This window comes from Bufo bufo, chromosome 2 (genome assembly GCF_905171765.1).
Source record: "Bufo bufo chromosome 2, aBufBuf1.1, whole genome shotgun sequence".
Lineage (NCBI taxonomy): Eukaryota > Metazoa > Chordata > Amphibia > Anura > Bufonidae > Bufo > Bufo bufo.
This window is the reverse complement of record NC_053390.1, coordinates 208,128,759-208,142,154: the sequence shown is the minus strand read 5'-3', so window position 1 is coordinate 208,142,154 and position 13,396 is coordinate 208,128,759. Positions and strand designations below refer to the sequence as shown.

The 13,396-nt window shown below is 43.1% G+C and overlaps 1 protein-coding gene across 2 annotated transcripts in view; it reads left to right on the top strand.

The window, feature by feature from the left end:
- MAPKAPK5 (MAPK activated protein kinase 5) overlaps window positions 1–13,396 on the top strand; it is a 70,722-nt gene that overhangs the window by 29,013 nt on the left and 28,313 nt on the right. For both annotated transcript variants that reach the window (XM_040416058.1, XM_040416057.1), the window contains exons 8-9: window positions 1,743–1,823; window positions 4,733–4,920. In XM_040416058.1, coding sequence (XP_040271992.1) covers window positions 1,743–1,823; window positions 4,733–4,920 — 269 coding nt within the window. The remainder of the gene's footprint in view (window positions 1–1,742; window positions 1,824–4,732; window positions 4,921–13,396) is intronic.

Sequence of the window (13,396 nt, the reverse complement as noted above, 5' to 3'; positions counted from 1 at the left end):
CTCGCCAAGGGCAAGGTTCCGCCCCTTGGTGTTACCGCTCACTCCACTAGAGCGGTCGGGGCTTCCTGGGCTCAGAGGAATCGGTCTTCTACGGAGCAGATTTGCAAGGCGGCCACTTGGTCCTCCTTGCACACCTTCACCAAATTCTACAGGGTGCATACTCATGCGTCGGCTGACGCTGCTTTAGGCCGTCTGGTGTTGCAGGCGGCAGTTGATTGATGCCTCTGGGTGTTGGTCTGGTTGTTCTGGTCCCTCCCTTCTGGGACTGCTCTGGAACGTCCCATGGTTTCCTGTGTCCCCCAAGGAATATGGGCGAGAAAAGGAGACTTTTGTATAACTTACCAGTAAAGTCTCTTTCTCGCTCTTCCTTGGGGGACACAGCACCCGCCCTTCATTTGAGTTTACAGTTGTGGTTCCGGCTTGGTTGCCCCCGTTGGGGCTTGACAGTTCTTTTTTTCCGGTTGGTGGTTATCTTTCACTACTTGGACACGCAACTGGCAGTCTCTCTCTCCAGGCTGAGGGTATAGCTGATGGAGGAGGGGCTTACAGCTTTCACTTAGTGTCACGCCTCCTAGGGAGCAGAGCTATACCCATGGTTTCCTGTGTCCCCCAAGGAAGAGCGAGAAAGAGACTTTACTGGTAAGTTATACAAAAGTCTCCTTTTTAAGTTTCAGTTTATCTGCAGGGTATTTTGTTTTCAGTTTCACAGTGATCCATCAGGTTGCTGCTCTGACGGCTGGATTTATAGCCCTTATGTCCTCCTAACAGGTTATAAAAACTGACTATGGATAAAGAATGGCTTACGTGGGTGTTTATGAGCTGTCAGCTGTTCAGAGATAAGGGCTATACATCCAACTGGCAGGGAAGCAACCTGCTGTTCAGTTTCAGTGTGAAACTGAAAGCAAGATGCTCTGCAGACTGAAACCCAAAAACTGTTGACATTTTATATATATATATATATATATATATATATATAATTATAATACAAAATGTAATAAATGGCAGCACCAACCTTAAAATGTTGAAGATTGGGTGCAAGCTCCAATGGGAATAGCGTCCCAGGATAATATTAATGAAAAACAGAGCAGCACTCCAGTATGGTGAAAAAAAGAAAGCTGTTTATTCACCCAGTGGTGACGCGACGTTTCAGCTTCATGTTGGAGCCGAAATGTCGCGTCACCACTGGGTGAATAAACAGCTTTCTTTTTTTCACCATACTGGAGTGCTGCTCTGTTTTTCACTGAGATATACCGTATATATTTCTATAAAATAAAAAATTTTTTTTTTTTTTATAAAGCCCAATTGCAAAAATTATTTTAAGCCAAAAATTCATTAAATACAAATCATACAAAATTGTCCCAAAGGTGTTCATAGCCTTTAAAACACAGAGGGTTACTACAAATAAAACCGCTTAGATGCATAGATCATCTCTGTGATTTGTACATATGCCAGTCCAGATAATCCAGCAGGAGAATTGGCCAGTGTATCCAATGGCCAGTGAATTGCAAACTGATCAGAGCAAAATCGTCACTCATGTACCGATTCTTTCGGACTGTTAACTTTTCACTATATCTTTTTGAACTTCATTCCTCCGTATGGGTTTATTATCCGCTATTGCATCTTGCACAACAAAATGTTGTCTATTTATGTAGTACAACTGTGAGTCATTCATATTACTTACATATGTATAATATAAAGTGCAGCACCATACTGTAAGTCACATATTCTTTCTTAACCATCAGGTTCTGGAGGCACAGAGAAGACATCAGAAAGAGAAGTCTGGAATTATCCCTACCTCACCAACACCATACACTTACAACAAGGTGACACCTTCCCATACACCATTGTTGTGTTCATGTCCGTCTTTTATGCTTTTTGTCACTAAAATGTGCTTCAAAGTGTAAGGGCTGTATTACACTGGCCGAGGATTAGCCAGATTATCGCTAACAGGATTCGTAGAAAAAGGTCTGCCAGTGTTTATCAGACAATTGCATTTTTCGTATGCTCTAAAATCGTTTGCCAGCGGGAGATCATACCGTCTAATCATGCTGTGCTACCGGCAATAAATGATTCTGTATGGGGATGAGCGACGGCATTAGAGATCGCTCCTCCCCATACTGTGGAGGAGATTGCTGCATGTAATAGCAGCGCTCTCCTTCACTAACAAGCAGGCGATTGTCGGGAAGAAACGCTACCTTCCCGACAATCGAAATGCTCATCTTCCAATGATTTTACACCACTTTCTAATATACGTTATTAGAGAATTATGTGAACATTTATAAAAAAAAACTGCCTGTGCTATACGCTAAGTGAGCACTGCTATGAAAATTCAGTCTCCAGGGTCTAATGACCTCTGGACAGCTATCTGTAAGATGCAACGGAAGGCTTCTCAGCTTGCCTCTGCTCACTGTCCCAGCCGTTACCCCTCCACAGCTATAGAACACGTTTTAATAAGTACTTTATTAGCTGCCTACTCTAAATGTGGGTTTACACGCCCCAATACTTGGACCAGATGTTTATTCCAGATAATAGCATCTTTAAAACGTGCAGCAGATCACCAGATGAACGCGCAAAACGCCTGTTCATCGGGTGAAATGATCTTTCATGCGTACACCTCAGTCATCGTTTTTGGGCAGCAGATCGTGTTGTTAAGCAGTGATCTGCTGCCCAGAAACAATGACCTGTATGAGGACGAGCGATCGCAGTAGCCATCACTCCTCTTCATACAGTGTAGGTGATTGCTTCCTTCCCAACAATTATATGCTCAATCACTGCATTTAAATGCAGCATAAGGCCCCTTTCACACGGGCTAGTATTCCGCGCGGATGCGATGCGTGAGTTGAACGCATTGCACCCGCACTGAATACCGACCCATTCATTTCTATGGGGCTGTGCACCTGAGCGGTGATTTTCACGCATCACTTGTGCGGTGCGATTTTCACGCACGGTTGCTAGGAGACGATCGGGATGGAGACCCGATCATTATTATTTTCCCTTATAACATGGTTATAAGGGAAAATAATAGCATTCTGAATACAGAATGCATAGTAAAATAGTGCTGGAGGGGTTAAAAAAACAAAAACAAATAATTCAACTCACCTTAATCCACTTGCTCGCGCAGCCCGGCATCTCCTTCGCTGAACAGGACATGTGATGACCGGAGTGTCGTCACCACAGGTCCTGTTCAGCAAAGGAGACAGAAGGAGATGCTGGGCTGCGCGAGCAAGTGGATTAAGGTGAGTTAAATTATTTGTTATTTTTTTTAACCCCTCCAGCCTTATTGTACTAAGCATTCTGTATTCAGAATGCTATTATTTTCCCTTATAACCATGTTATAAGGGAAAATAATACAATCTACAGAACACCGATCCCAAGCCCGAACTTCTGTGAAGAAGTTCGGGTTTGGGTACCAAACATGCGTGATTTTTCTCACGCGAGTGCAAAACGCATTACAATGTTTTGCACTCGCGCGGAAAAATCGTGGGTGTTCCCGTAACGCACCTGCACATTTTCCCGCAACGCCCGTCTGAAAGAGGCCTAAGAGTTCCTGCCTTTTCTAAGAGTGCCTGCCATTTTGATCTGCTGTCAGCATTGATGGCAGACAGCCCCTCTCCCCTCCACCTCCCAGTGGCTATTAAGTACCAGGGACAGACTGGAAAGATAGAGGAGAGTGGAGCTGCCAGGGATCAGTGCTGACAGTAAGGGTCCATTCACACGTCCGTTTTTTCGTTCCTGATCTGTTCCGTTTTTTCAGGAACAGATCTGGACCAGATCTGGACCCATTCATTTTCAATGGGTCCTGGAAAAAAACGGACAGCTCAATGTCTGATTTTTTTCAGGACCCATTGAAAATGAATGGGTCCAGATCTGGTCCAGATCTGTTCCTGAAAAAACGGAACAGATCAGGAAAGAAAAAACGGACGTGTGAATGGACCCTAAGTGCTACACATAGGGGCACAGTACACTTACTATCAGCACTGATCGCTGGCAGCCTCGCCACCCTCTGTTTCTCCAGCACTTATTAGTTAACCAGAGAACTGCTGGGAAGATAGTTGGAGGTTTAGATACTGGGAAAATTGATTGGAGTCCGCACTGCCATTTATGTGACTGCAGATTCTATCTGTGTTATATTCTTGAGCGTGCCAAGAATTTACATGTTCGTTCTTGGTGCGATCTGAAAAATTGTGCAAAAATAACCTCCAGTCACATGAACAGCGGTGCAGACTCCCGTTGAAAAAATTGGAATGAAGTTTTTACATCAAGTTCAGACAAAATCCGCCATATGAATTCACCTTTAGACAGATGTTTGACATATCTGAAAAATATGCCATAAACGTCTGATGGACCGGGGTTCTCACCTCTGGGACCCCCACACCTGTCTCCTGAACAGGGGTCCCTCCAACCCCCATCCCACGGCTGCAGTGAATGGAAAAGGACCCCTGTTCTGTAGATGGTGCTGGTCCCAGAGGAGGGATGCCATAAAAGTCTGAGAAGGTAATTGTCTGTCCACTGTTAGCATTACTGCGTCATTACCTGCATTAGTTGATTTAGCAATGTTGATTTGGTTTTATTTTGTATTCTAGATACATGGGAGTAATAAGTGTGTACTCAAGCCTTTAAAATGTTAGATTTATTTGCTTTTTCTCACTCCTGACATTACTGTCAAACCTGCATCGAGAGTTCAGCTTGTTGCTATAAGTTTATATGTGTATTCTGTGGTTGTCCCTCCCAGAGCTGTGACTTGTGGTCCTTAGGTGTCATTATCTATGTGATGCTCTGTGGCTATCCTCCCTTTTACTCCAAGCATCACAGTCGGACGATCCCAAAGGACATGAGGAAAAAAATAATGACAGGAAGCTTTGAGTTCCCAGAGGAGGAATGGAGCCAGATCTCTGAAATGGCAAAAGACATCGTCAGAAAGTGAGTTCTTGTGCTTGTTTTTCCAACATTAGGTGGTTATTATTTGTGCTAATACCGATTGGAAAATAAAGGAAATGCACATATAGCTTGCAGAATTGTAAGATGACGGCCTAGCTTACCATGATTGACACTTCCCTACGTATTTGTGAAAAGACCTGTCAGTCATAGTGGATACCAGAATAGAGCCGCCCAGTGGACTCGTTTCCCTGAGCTTGGCACCGAATATAGTGCTCTAAAGTTAAACATGGCTCCATATGATCATCGGGCCTGACTTGCTGACCTTGATTTAGAGAAGCTTGACCCCTATGACAGGTACTCATTAATCCAGGCAAATTTTGTTGAGCAGAAAAGGAAAGGTTGTCGACAGTAGTAGTTCAACCCTTTCCAAACATCTGCTGTACATGAATTTTGAATTGAATATACTATAACAATCCCTCCCTCCAACATCCACTGATACGCACTGTTACATGTAAGCCGGCCACCAAATCTGTAGACGAAATATAAAAAAGGTATCGGTGTCAGAATATTGGGATGCAAAGGAAACCTATGCACTCCTTCTGACCCGCAGAAGTAAATGCTATAAAAATGAAAGCCATAAAACAATATTGAACCCTCATTTCCTCCTGCCCCCTTCACAGTAGGATGCTGTGTGTGTGTGTGTGTGTGTGTGTGTGTATGTGTATATATACATATACAGTACAGACCAAAAGTTTGGACACACCTTCTCATTTAAAGAGTTTTCTTTATTTTCATGACTATGAAGGCATCAAAACTATGAATTAACACATGTGGAATTATATACATAACAAACAAGTGTGAAACAACTGAAAATATGTCATATTCTAGGTTCTTCAAAGTAGCCACCTTTTGCTTTGATTACTGCTTTGCACACTCTTGGCATTCTCTTGATGAGCTTCAAGAGGTAGACCCCTGAAATGGTTTTCACTTCACAGGTGTGCCCTGTCGGGTTTAATAAGTGGGATTTCTTGCCTTATAAATGGGGTTGGGACCATCAGTTGCGTTGAGGAGAAGTCAGGTGGATACACAGCTGATAGTCCTACTGAATAGACTGTTAGAATTTGTATTATGGCAAGAAAAAAGCAGCTAAGTAAAGAAAAACAAGTGGCCATCATTACTTTAAGAAATGAAGGTCAGTCAGTCAGCCGAAAAATTGGGAAAACTTTGAAAGTAAGGGCTATTTGACCATGAAGGAGAGTGATGGGGTGCTGCGCCAGATGACCTGGCCTCCACAGTCACCGGACCTGAACCCAATCGAGATGGTTTGGGGTGAGCTGGACCGCAGAGTGAAGGCAAAAGGGCCAACAAGTGCTAAGCATCTCTGGGAACTCCTTCAAGACTGTTGGAAGACCATTTCAGGGGACTACCTCTTGAAGCTCATCAAGAGAATGCCAAGAGTGTGCAAAGCAGTAATCAAAGCAAAAGGTGGCTACTTTGAAGAACCTATAATATGACATATTTTCAGATGTTTCACACTTGTTTGTTATGTATATAATTCCACATGTGTTAATTCATAGTTTTGATGCCTTCATAGTCATGAAAATAATGAAAACTCTTTGAATGAGAAGGTGTGTCCAAACTTTTGGTCTGTACTGTATATGTGTGTATATGTATATGTATATGTATGTATATATATATATATATATATATATATATATATATATATATATATACACTGCTCAAAAAAATAAAGGGAACACTTAAACAACACAATGTAACTCCAATTCAATCACACTTCTGTGAAATCAAACTGTCCACTTAGGAAGCAACACTGAGTGACAATCAATTTCACATGCTGTTGTGCAAATGGGATAGACAACCGGTGGAAATTATAGGCAATTAGCAAGACACCCCCAAAAAATGAGTGGTTCTGCAGGTGGTGACCTGACCACTTCTCAGTTCCTATGCTTCCTGGCTGATGTTTTGGTCACTTTTGAATGCTGCCGGTGCTTTCACTCTAGTGGTAGCATGAGACGGAGTCTACAACCCACACAAGTAGGCTCGGGTAGTGCAGCTTATCCAGGATGGCACATCAATGCGAGCTGTGTCTGTCAGCGTAGTGTCCAGAGCATGGAGGCGCTACAAGGAGACAGGCCAGTACATCAGGAGACGTGGAGGAGGCCGTAGGAGGGCAACAACCCAGCAGCAGGACCGCTACCTCCGCCTTTGTGCAAGGGGGAACAGGAGGAGCACTGCCAGAGCCCTGCAAAATGACCTCCAGCAGGCCACAAATGTGCATGTGCCTGCTCAAACGGTCAGAAACAGACTCCATGAGGGTGATATGAGGGCCCAACGTCCACAGGTGGGGGTTGTGCTTACAGCCCAACACCGTGCAGGACGTTTGGCATTTGCCAGAAAACACCAAGATTGGCAAATTTGCCACTGGCGCCCTGTGCTCTTCACAGATGAAAGCAGGTTCACACTGAGCACATGTGACAGACGTGACATAGTCTGGAGACGCCGTGGAGAACGTTCTGCTGCCTGCAACATCCTCCAGCATGACCGGTTTGGCATTGGGTCAGTAATGGTGTGGGGTGGCATTTCTTTGGAGGGCCGCACAGCCCATTAGGTACCTGACTGCCATTAGGTACCGAGATGAGATGCTCAGACCCCTTGTGAGACCATATGCTGGTGCGGTTGGCCCTGGGTTCCTCCTAATGCAAGACAATGCTAGACCTCATGTGGCTGGAGTGTGTCAGCAGTTCCTGCAAGATGAAGGCATTGATGCTATGGACTGGCCCGCCCGTTCCCCAGACCTGAATCCAATTGAGCACATCTGGGACATCACGTCTCGCTCTATCCACCAACGTCACGTTGCACCACAGACTGTCCAGGAGTTGGCAGATGCTTTAGTCCAGGTCTGGGAGGAGATCCCTCAGGAGACCGTCCGCCACCTCATCAGGAGCATTCACAGGCGTTGTAGGGAGGTCATACAGGCACGTGGAGGCCACACACACTACTGAGCCTCATTTTGACTTGTTTTAAGGACATTACATCAAAGTTGGATCAGCCTGTAGTGTGTTTTTCCACTTTAATTTTGAGGGTGACTCCAAATCCAGACCTCCATGGGTTAAAAAATTTGATTTCCATATTTTTTTTTGTGTGATTTTGTTGTCAGCACATTCAACTATGTAAAAAACAAAGTATTTCAGAAGAATATTTTATTAATTCAGATCTAGGATGTGTTATTTGTGTGTTCCCTTTATTTTTTTGAGCAGTGTATATATATATATATATATATATATATATATATATATATATATATATATATATATATATATATATATATAGGTCCGTTTAAATTCAGCAGATATGTCCTGCAGCTAGAAATCCGTTCTTTTCCTTTTGAATATAGTAATTTGGATGATGACAGGCACATGGATTTTTGCAAGCACCATCCAGTTGCATGGCTCAGTTGCGGATAGTTCTAGAAAAAATCTGCCACATATGAATCTACCGTTGCAGCTTACTTTAAATTGACACATAACACAGTAAAAGCTATTGAAAAAGCCACTTCATAAGGTTGCTGCAGCTGTACCCTAATAAAAGCTGTTTAATTGTAGGATATGTAGGTCTGGCCATGAAATTTTTATCCTTGTGAAAATGTTTACATGCATCAGCACTCATCTGTGGATGGTGCAGGGAAGGATCATTTTTAAATATATTCAATTCAAAGGTCCTATATCCTAATTGTTGTGCCTTTTCATAGGTATGTAACATTTATATTTAAATATCATTATTATAGTGGATTTGATTATATATAAGAGGCCATATTGTGATATATTCATCATTTTTGTATGTATTTTTAAAGTTGTCCGAAATAGGTTCATGGAAAGGACACTGTTCATAAGGTTTCTTCTCTATAGATGTACCAGTCTGAGAAGAGTCATTCTTGTCTCCTTATAGATTTATGACTAAGATGAGGATGTTCTCTAGACCTATCTGGTACTAATTACCCCTACAGACTGTGGTGTCTGTATACACATATAATGAACCTTATTTTTTTTGTTAGTATAAGATAATCAATAGGACATATGTATTGTTAAATATTATGAAGGACGTCAATGCATCTATTATCTAATATATTTCTTACTAGGAACGCATGTACTCCTAAAATATGATGACAAGAATTTTAAGTATAGATTTTGTTAATGAGTCTCCGTTCAGGGAAGGCGGTGTTATTTTAACTAACAATCAATCACCCGTTGAAGTGACAGGGGAGACACACATGTCTGTGAGAGTACAAGGTCTATTATATTCTTATCGGTACCATAAGTTTGATAGTTGGGAGATGTCTAAAATGGTACCTTAATGTCTATGCTTTAATTGGTACATGTGTCAAAGTTAATCTCTGTAGCTCTGATTTAGGATTCCAAATGTTATGTGTATGGAATGTAAGATGAAGTCAGACCTGGACATTTAACCCTTACAAGTAATGATGCTAGTAGGTTATGCAATAGTGCCACCTAGGTATGAATAAGTAACATTACACCAACAGCAGAAATGCATTCTGGGTAATGCAGTGACATCACAGTCGTTATCATATGTACACGCCTAACCGACAATGATTGGAAAACTCCAAGCTAGGAAGGTGTGTCTAACTGATAAGTTTTTGGATAATAAACCACATACAGGAAGGAAAGAGAGGGAGGATACCCCAGGAGAAAATCCCAATGATCAGAACAGACTTTAGAGCTGACTTCTCATAGACCCTGCATATCATCTGCATTCTCGGGTAACGTATAACTTTATTATGTGTAGTATTGATTGAATTAATTGGCCTGATATTTATTAACTCCCCACTTTAGTGCGGATGTATAGTGTTAAAAGGGCTACATCAATATTATCACTATTCAGTAAAGATGCATATTACTGAATAAAAGATCTAATATTGATATCGGAGAAACTCTCTGATTGGAATATTCACATTCCATAGTCAATCTCAGGCTTGATAATTTATAAGTTGTGTAGCAATACTACCCGATATCCGAGATTGGTCATAGTTTGAGCAGAGCAAGGGTTCATATCTATCCTTATCACTATTAAGTTACTATGTATAGTCAACTGATTGTGGTCGAGACGGTTGTATTACATTTTATGTTTAAGAGGTAATATGGAATGCTGGTATTTGTGTTAGAGCCTTCTAGTGGCAAATTTAGGGCACTGCATATCACTGTGTGTTATTGCATATTATTGAATTTTATTTTGATTAAGCTTTTAATTGTATTTTGTTATTGTATAATAAATCATATATATTTTTGCATAGACGCTTGTATTATGTTTTACTGATTGCACAATATAATTAAATTAATGACAAACTCTTCTTGAGGTGTTTTATATGTCCACCTCTAGGATCAATTCCCTTTGAAATGTTTCCTTTGATCCGGTCTTTTATATAAAGAGTTTTGCTTTATAGTTCCGAAATAATAAACAAGAAGGCTTAAAAAACATCTAATAGAAAGGCCTGCATAGACATAACTAAGATTTTATTTTGTTGTTGTGTGCAGTGTTTTGGAGGTAAAAAACAGCATCCACTTCATACAATTGTTTTGCACTTTTTAGAATTATTTCTTACTGTAAGATTTTAAACATTTTGTTTAACTCCTATAAATCTGACTATTGGAAAAAGGACAGGAAAACAATATACCGTCCTAGAGCAAGTATCAGCAACCTTCTGCACTCCAGCTGCTGTGAAACTACAACTCCCTGCATGCAACCTGCTCATCTGTTCTTCTAACTCCCATAGAATTAAATTGGGCATTATGGGAGTTGTAGTTTCAGAACAGCTGAAGTGCCAAAGGTTGCTGATCCCTGACCTAAAGTATGCTGTTTGGGGGTGCTCCACCTGCTCCGTTCTCATGATTGGTGGGGGTCCCAACTAGGGTTGTTGCGGGTATCGAAATTTCGATACCCAATCGATACTTTTGTCCCGGTATCGATACGAGAGGGGCGGAGGAGGGGAGGGCGCACTGCGCCACCAATGATAGTACTTTTCATGGGTCTGGACTTTAAGTAGCAGGCTACACAGAGCGGCGCCCAGGGATGTCGCAGCACTTACTATTATTCCTGGGCGCCGCTCCGTTCGCCCGCTATGCGCCTGTGCCCCATTACAGTCTCCTGCAGTCCTACTCCATATGCTAATTACTATCGGAGCAATGGGGAGGAGACAGCAGCTTCTCTAGTGGGCGTTCCTTCTCCCCTGGCTGTAGCGCTGTCCAATCGCAGCGCAGGGAGAAGGAACGCCCACTAGAGAAGCTGCTGTCTCCTCCCCATTGCTCCGATAGGCACACAGCGGGCGAACGGAGCGGCGCCCAGGAATAATAGTAAGTGCTGGGGCATCCCTGGGCGGCACTCTGTGTAGCCTGCTGCTTAACAAAGTCTGAACCCATATAAGGTTGTCTTTAACTTTTAATACAGGAGGCAGGTGCTGGCAGCAGAATCGCATAGCCGACATCCTGCCTCTGACAGGGAGCTGTGATCAGCTGCAGTTAACTTCTCAGGTGCGGCACCTGAGGGGTTAACTCCAGCGGATTGCAGCTCCCTGTCATAGAGGTCGGGTGCCGGCTATTTGATTCCGGCACCCGCCTCCTGTATTTGTATTAACAGGTCAGTTATCTTCATTGGTGGCGCAGTGCGCGCCCCCCTCCCCCCCCCCAGTATAGTAAACATTGGTGGTGCAGTGCGCAAGCCCCCCCACCCCCAGTATAGTAAACATTGGTGGCACAGTGCGCCCCCCCAGCATCCCAGTATAATAAACATTGGTGGCGCTCTAATTGATCACGTAGCTGATCACCTCCTCCAATTGATCGCGTAGCTGCCGGTCTCCTGTTCTTTCTTCAGGACCTGTGGTGATGTCACTGAGCTCATTAAATGGTCCATTACCATGGTAATGGATTATGTGATGGACCATGTGAAGAGTGCAGTGACGTCACCACAGGTCCTTTTCCTCACAGATGAAGACAGAAGAGAAGCCGGGCTGCGCGAACAAGTGGATTAAGGTGCGTTAAAAAAAATAATAATAATAATTTTAACCACCCCAGCCCTATTTTACTTAGCATTCTGTTTTAAGAATGCTATTATTTTTCCTTATAACCATGTTATAAGGGAAAATAATTACATCTACACAACCTTGAACTCAAACCTGAACTTCAGTGAAGAAGTTCGGGTCTGGGTACCACAGTCAGTTTTTTTTATCCACGCGTGCAAAACACATTGCACCCGCGCGATAAAAAATTGAACAACGGAACGCAATCGCAGTCAAAACTGATTGCAATTGCGTACCTACCCGCGCAGGTTTGCCGCAATGCACCCGGGACGCATCTGGAGTCAAAACGTGACGCCCGTCTTAAAGAGGACTAAGGCTACTTTCACACTTGCGGCAGTGTGATCCGGCAAGCTGTTCCGTCGTTGGAACTGCCTGCCGGATCCGCCGATCTGGATGTGACTGAAAGCATTTGTGAGACTCATCCGGATGCGTATCCATCTCACAAATACATTGCAAGAACGGATCCGTCTCTCCGCTTGTCATGCGGACAGACGGATCCGTCTTGTATCTTTTTACACATTTTTACCGGTCTGCGCATGCGCAGACCGGAAGTATTGATCCGGTATTTTGAATGCCGGATCCGGCACTAATACATTCCTATGGGGAAAAATGCCGGATCCGGCATTCCGGCAAGTCTTCCGTTTTTTTTTCGCCGGAGATAAAACTGTAGCATGCTGCGGTTTTATCTTTTGCCTGATCAGTCAAAATGACTGAACTGAAGACATCCTGATGCATCCTGAACGGATTACTCTCCATTCAGAATGCATGGGGATATAACTGATCAGTTGTTTTCCGGTATAGAGCCCCTGTGACGGAACTCTATGCCGGAAATGAAAAACGCTAGTGTGAAAGTACCCTAAAATATTAAGTTTAAATCCCACCTTTCCCAATTTTACATATAAAATATATAAACAATAAATAAATAAACATATTAGGCTACTTTCACACTTGCGTTCGGGGTTCCGCTTGTGAGTTCCGTTTGAAGGCTCTCACAAGCGGCCCCGAACGGATCCGTACTGCCCCAATGCATTCTGAGTGGATGCGGATCCGCTCAGAATGCATCAGTTTGGCACCGTTTGGCCTCCGTTCCGCTCAGCAGGCGGACACCCGAACGCAGCTTGCATCATTTTTGTGTCCGCCTGGCCGTATGGGGACGGATCCGTTTGACGTTGACACAATATGGTGCAATTGCAAACGGATCCGTCCCCCATTGACTTTCAATGTAAAGTAAGGATTTTAATATTAATATACCATCAGATCTGAGTTTTCTCCAATCCGATGGTATATTTTAACTTGAAGTGTCCCCATCACCATGGGAACGCCTCTATGTTAGAATATACCATCGGATTTGAGTTAGATTGTGAAACTCAGATCCGACAGTATATTCTAACACAGAGGCGTTCCCATGGTGAT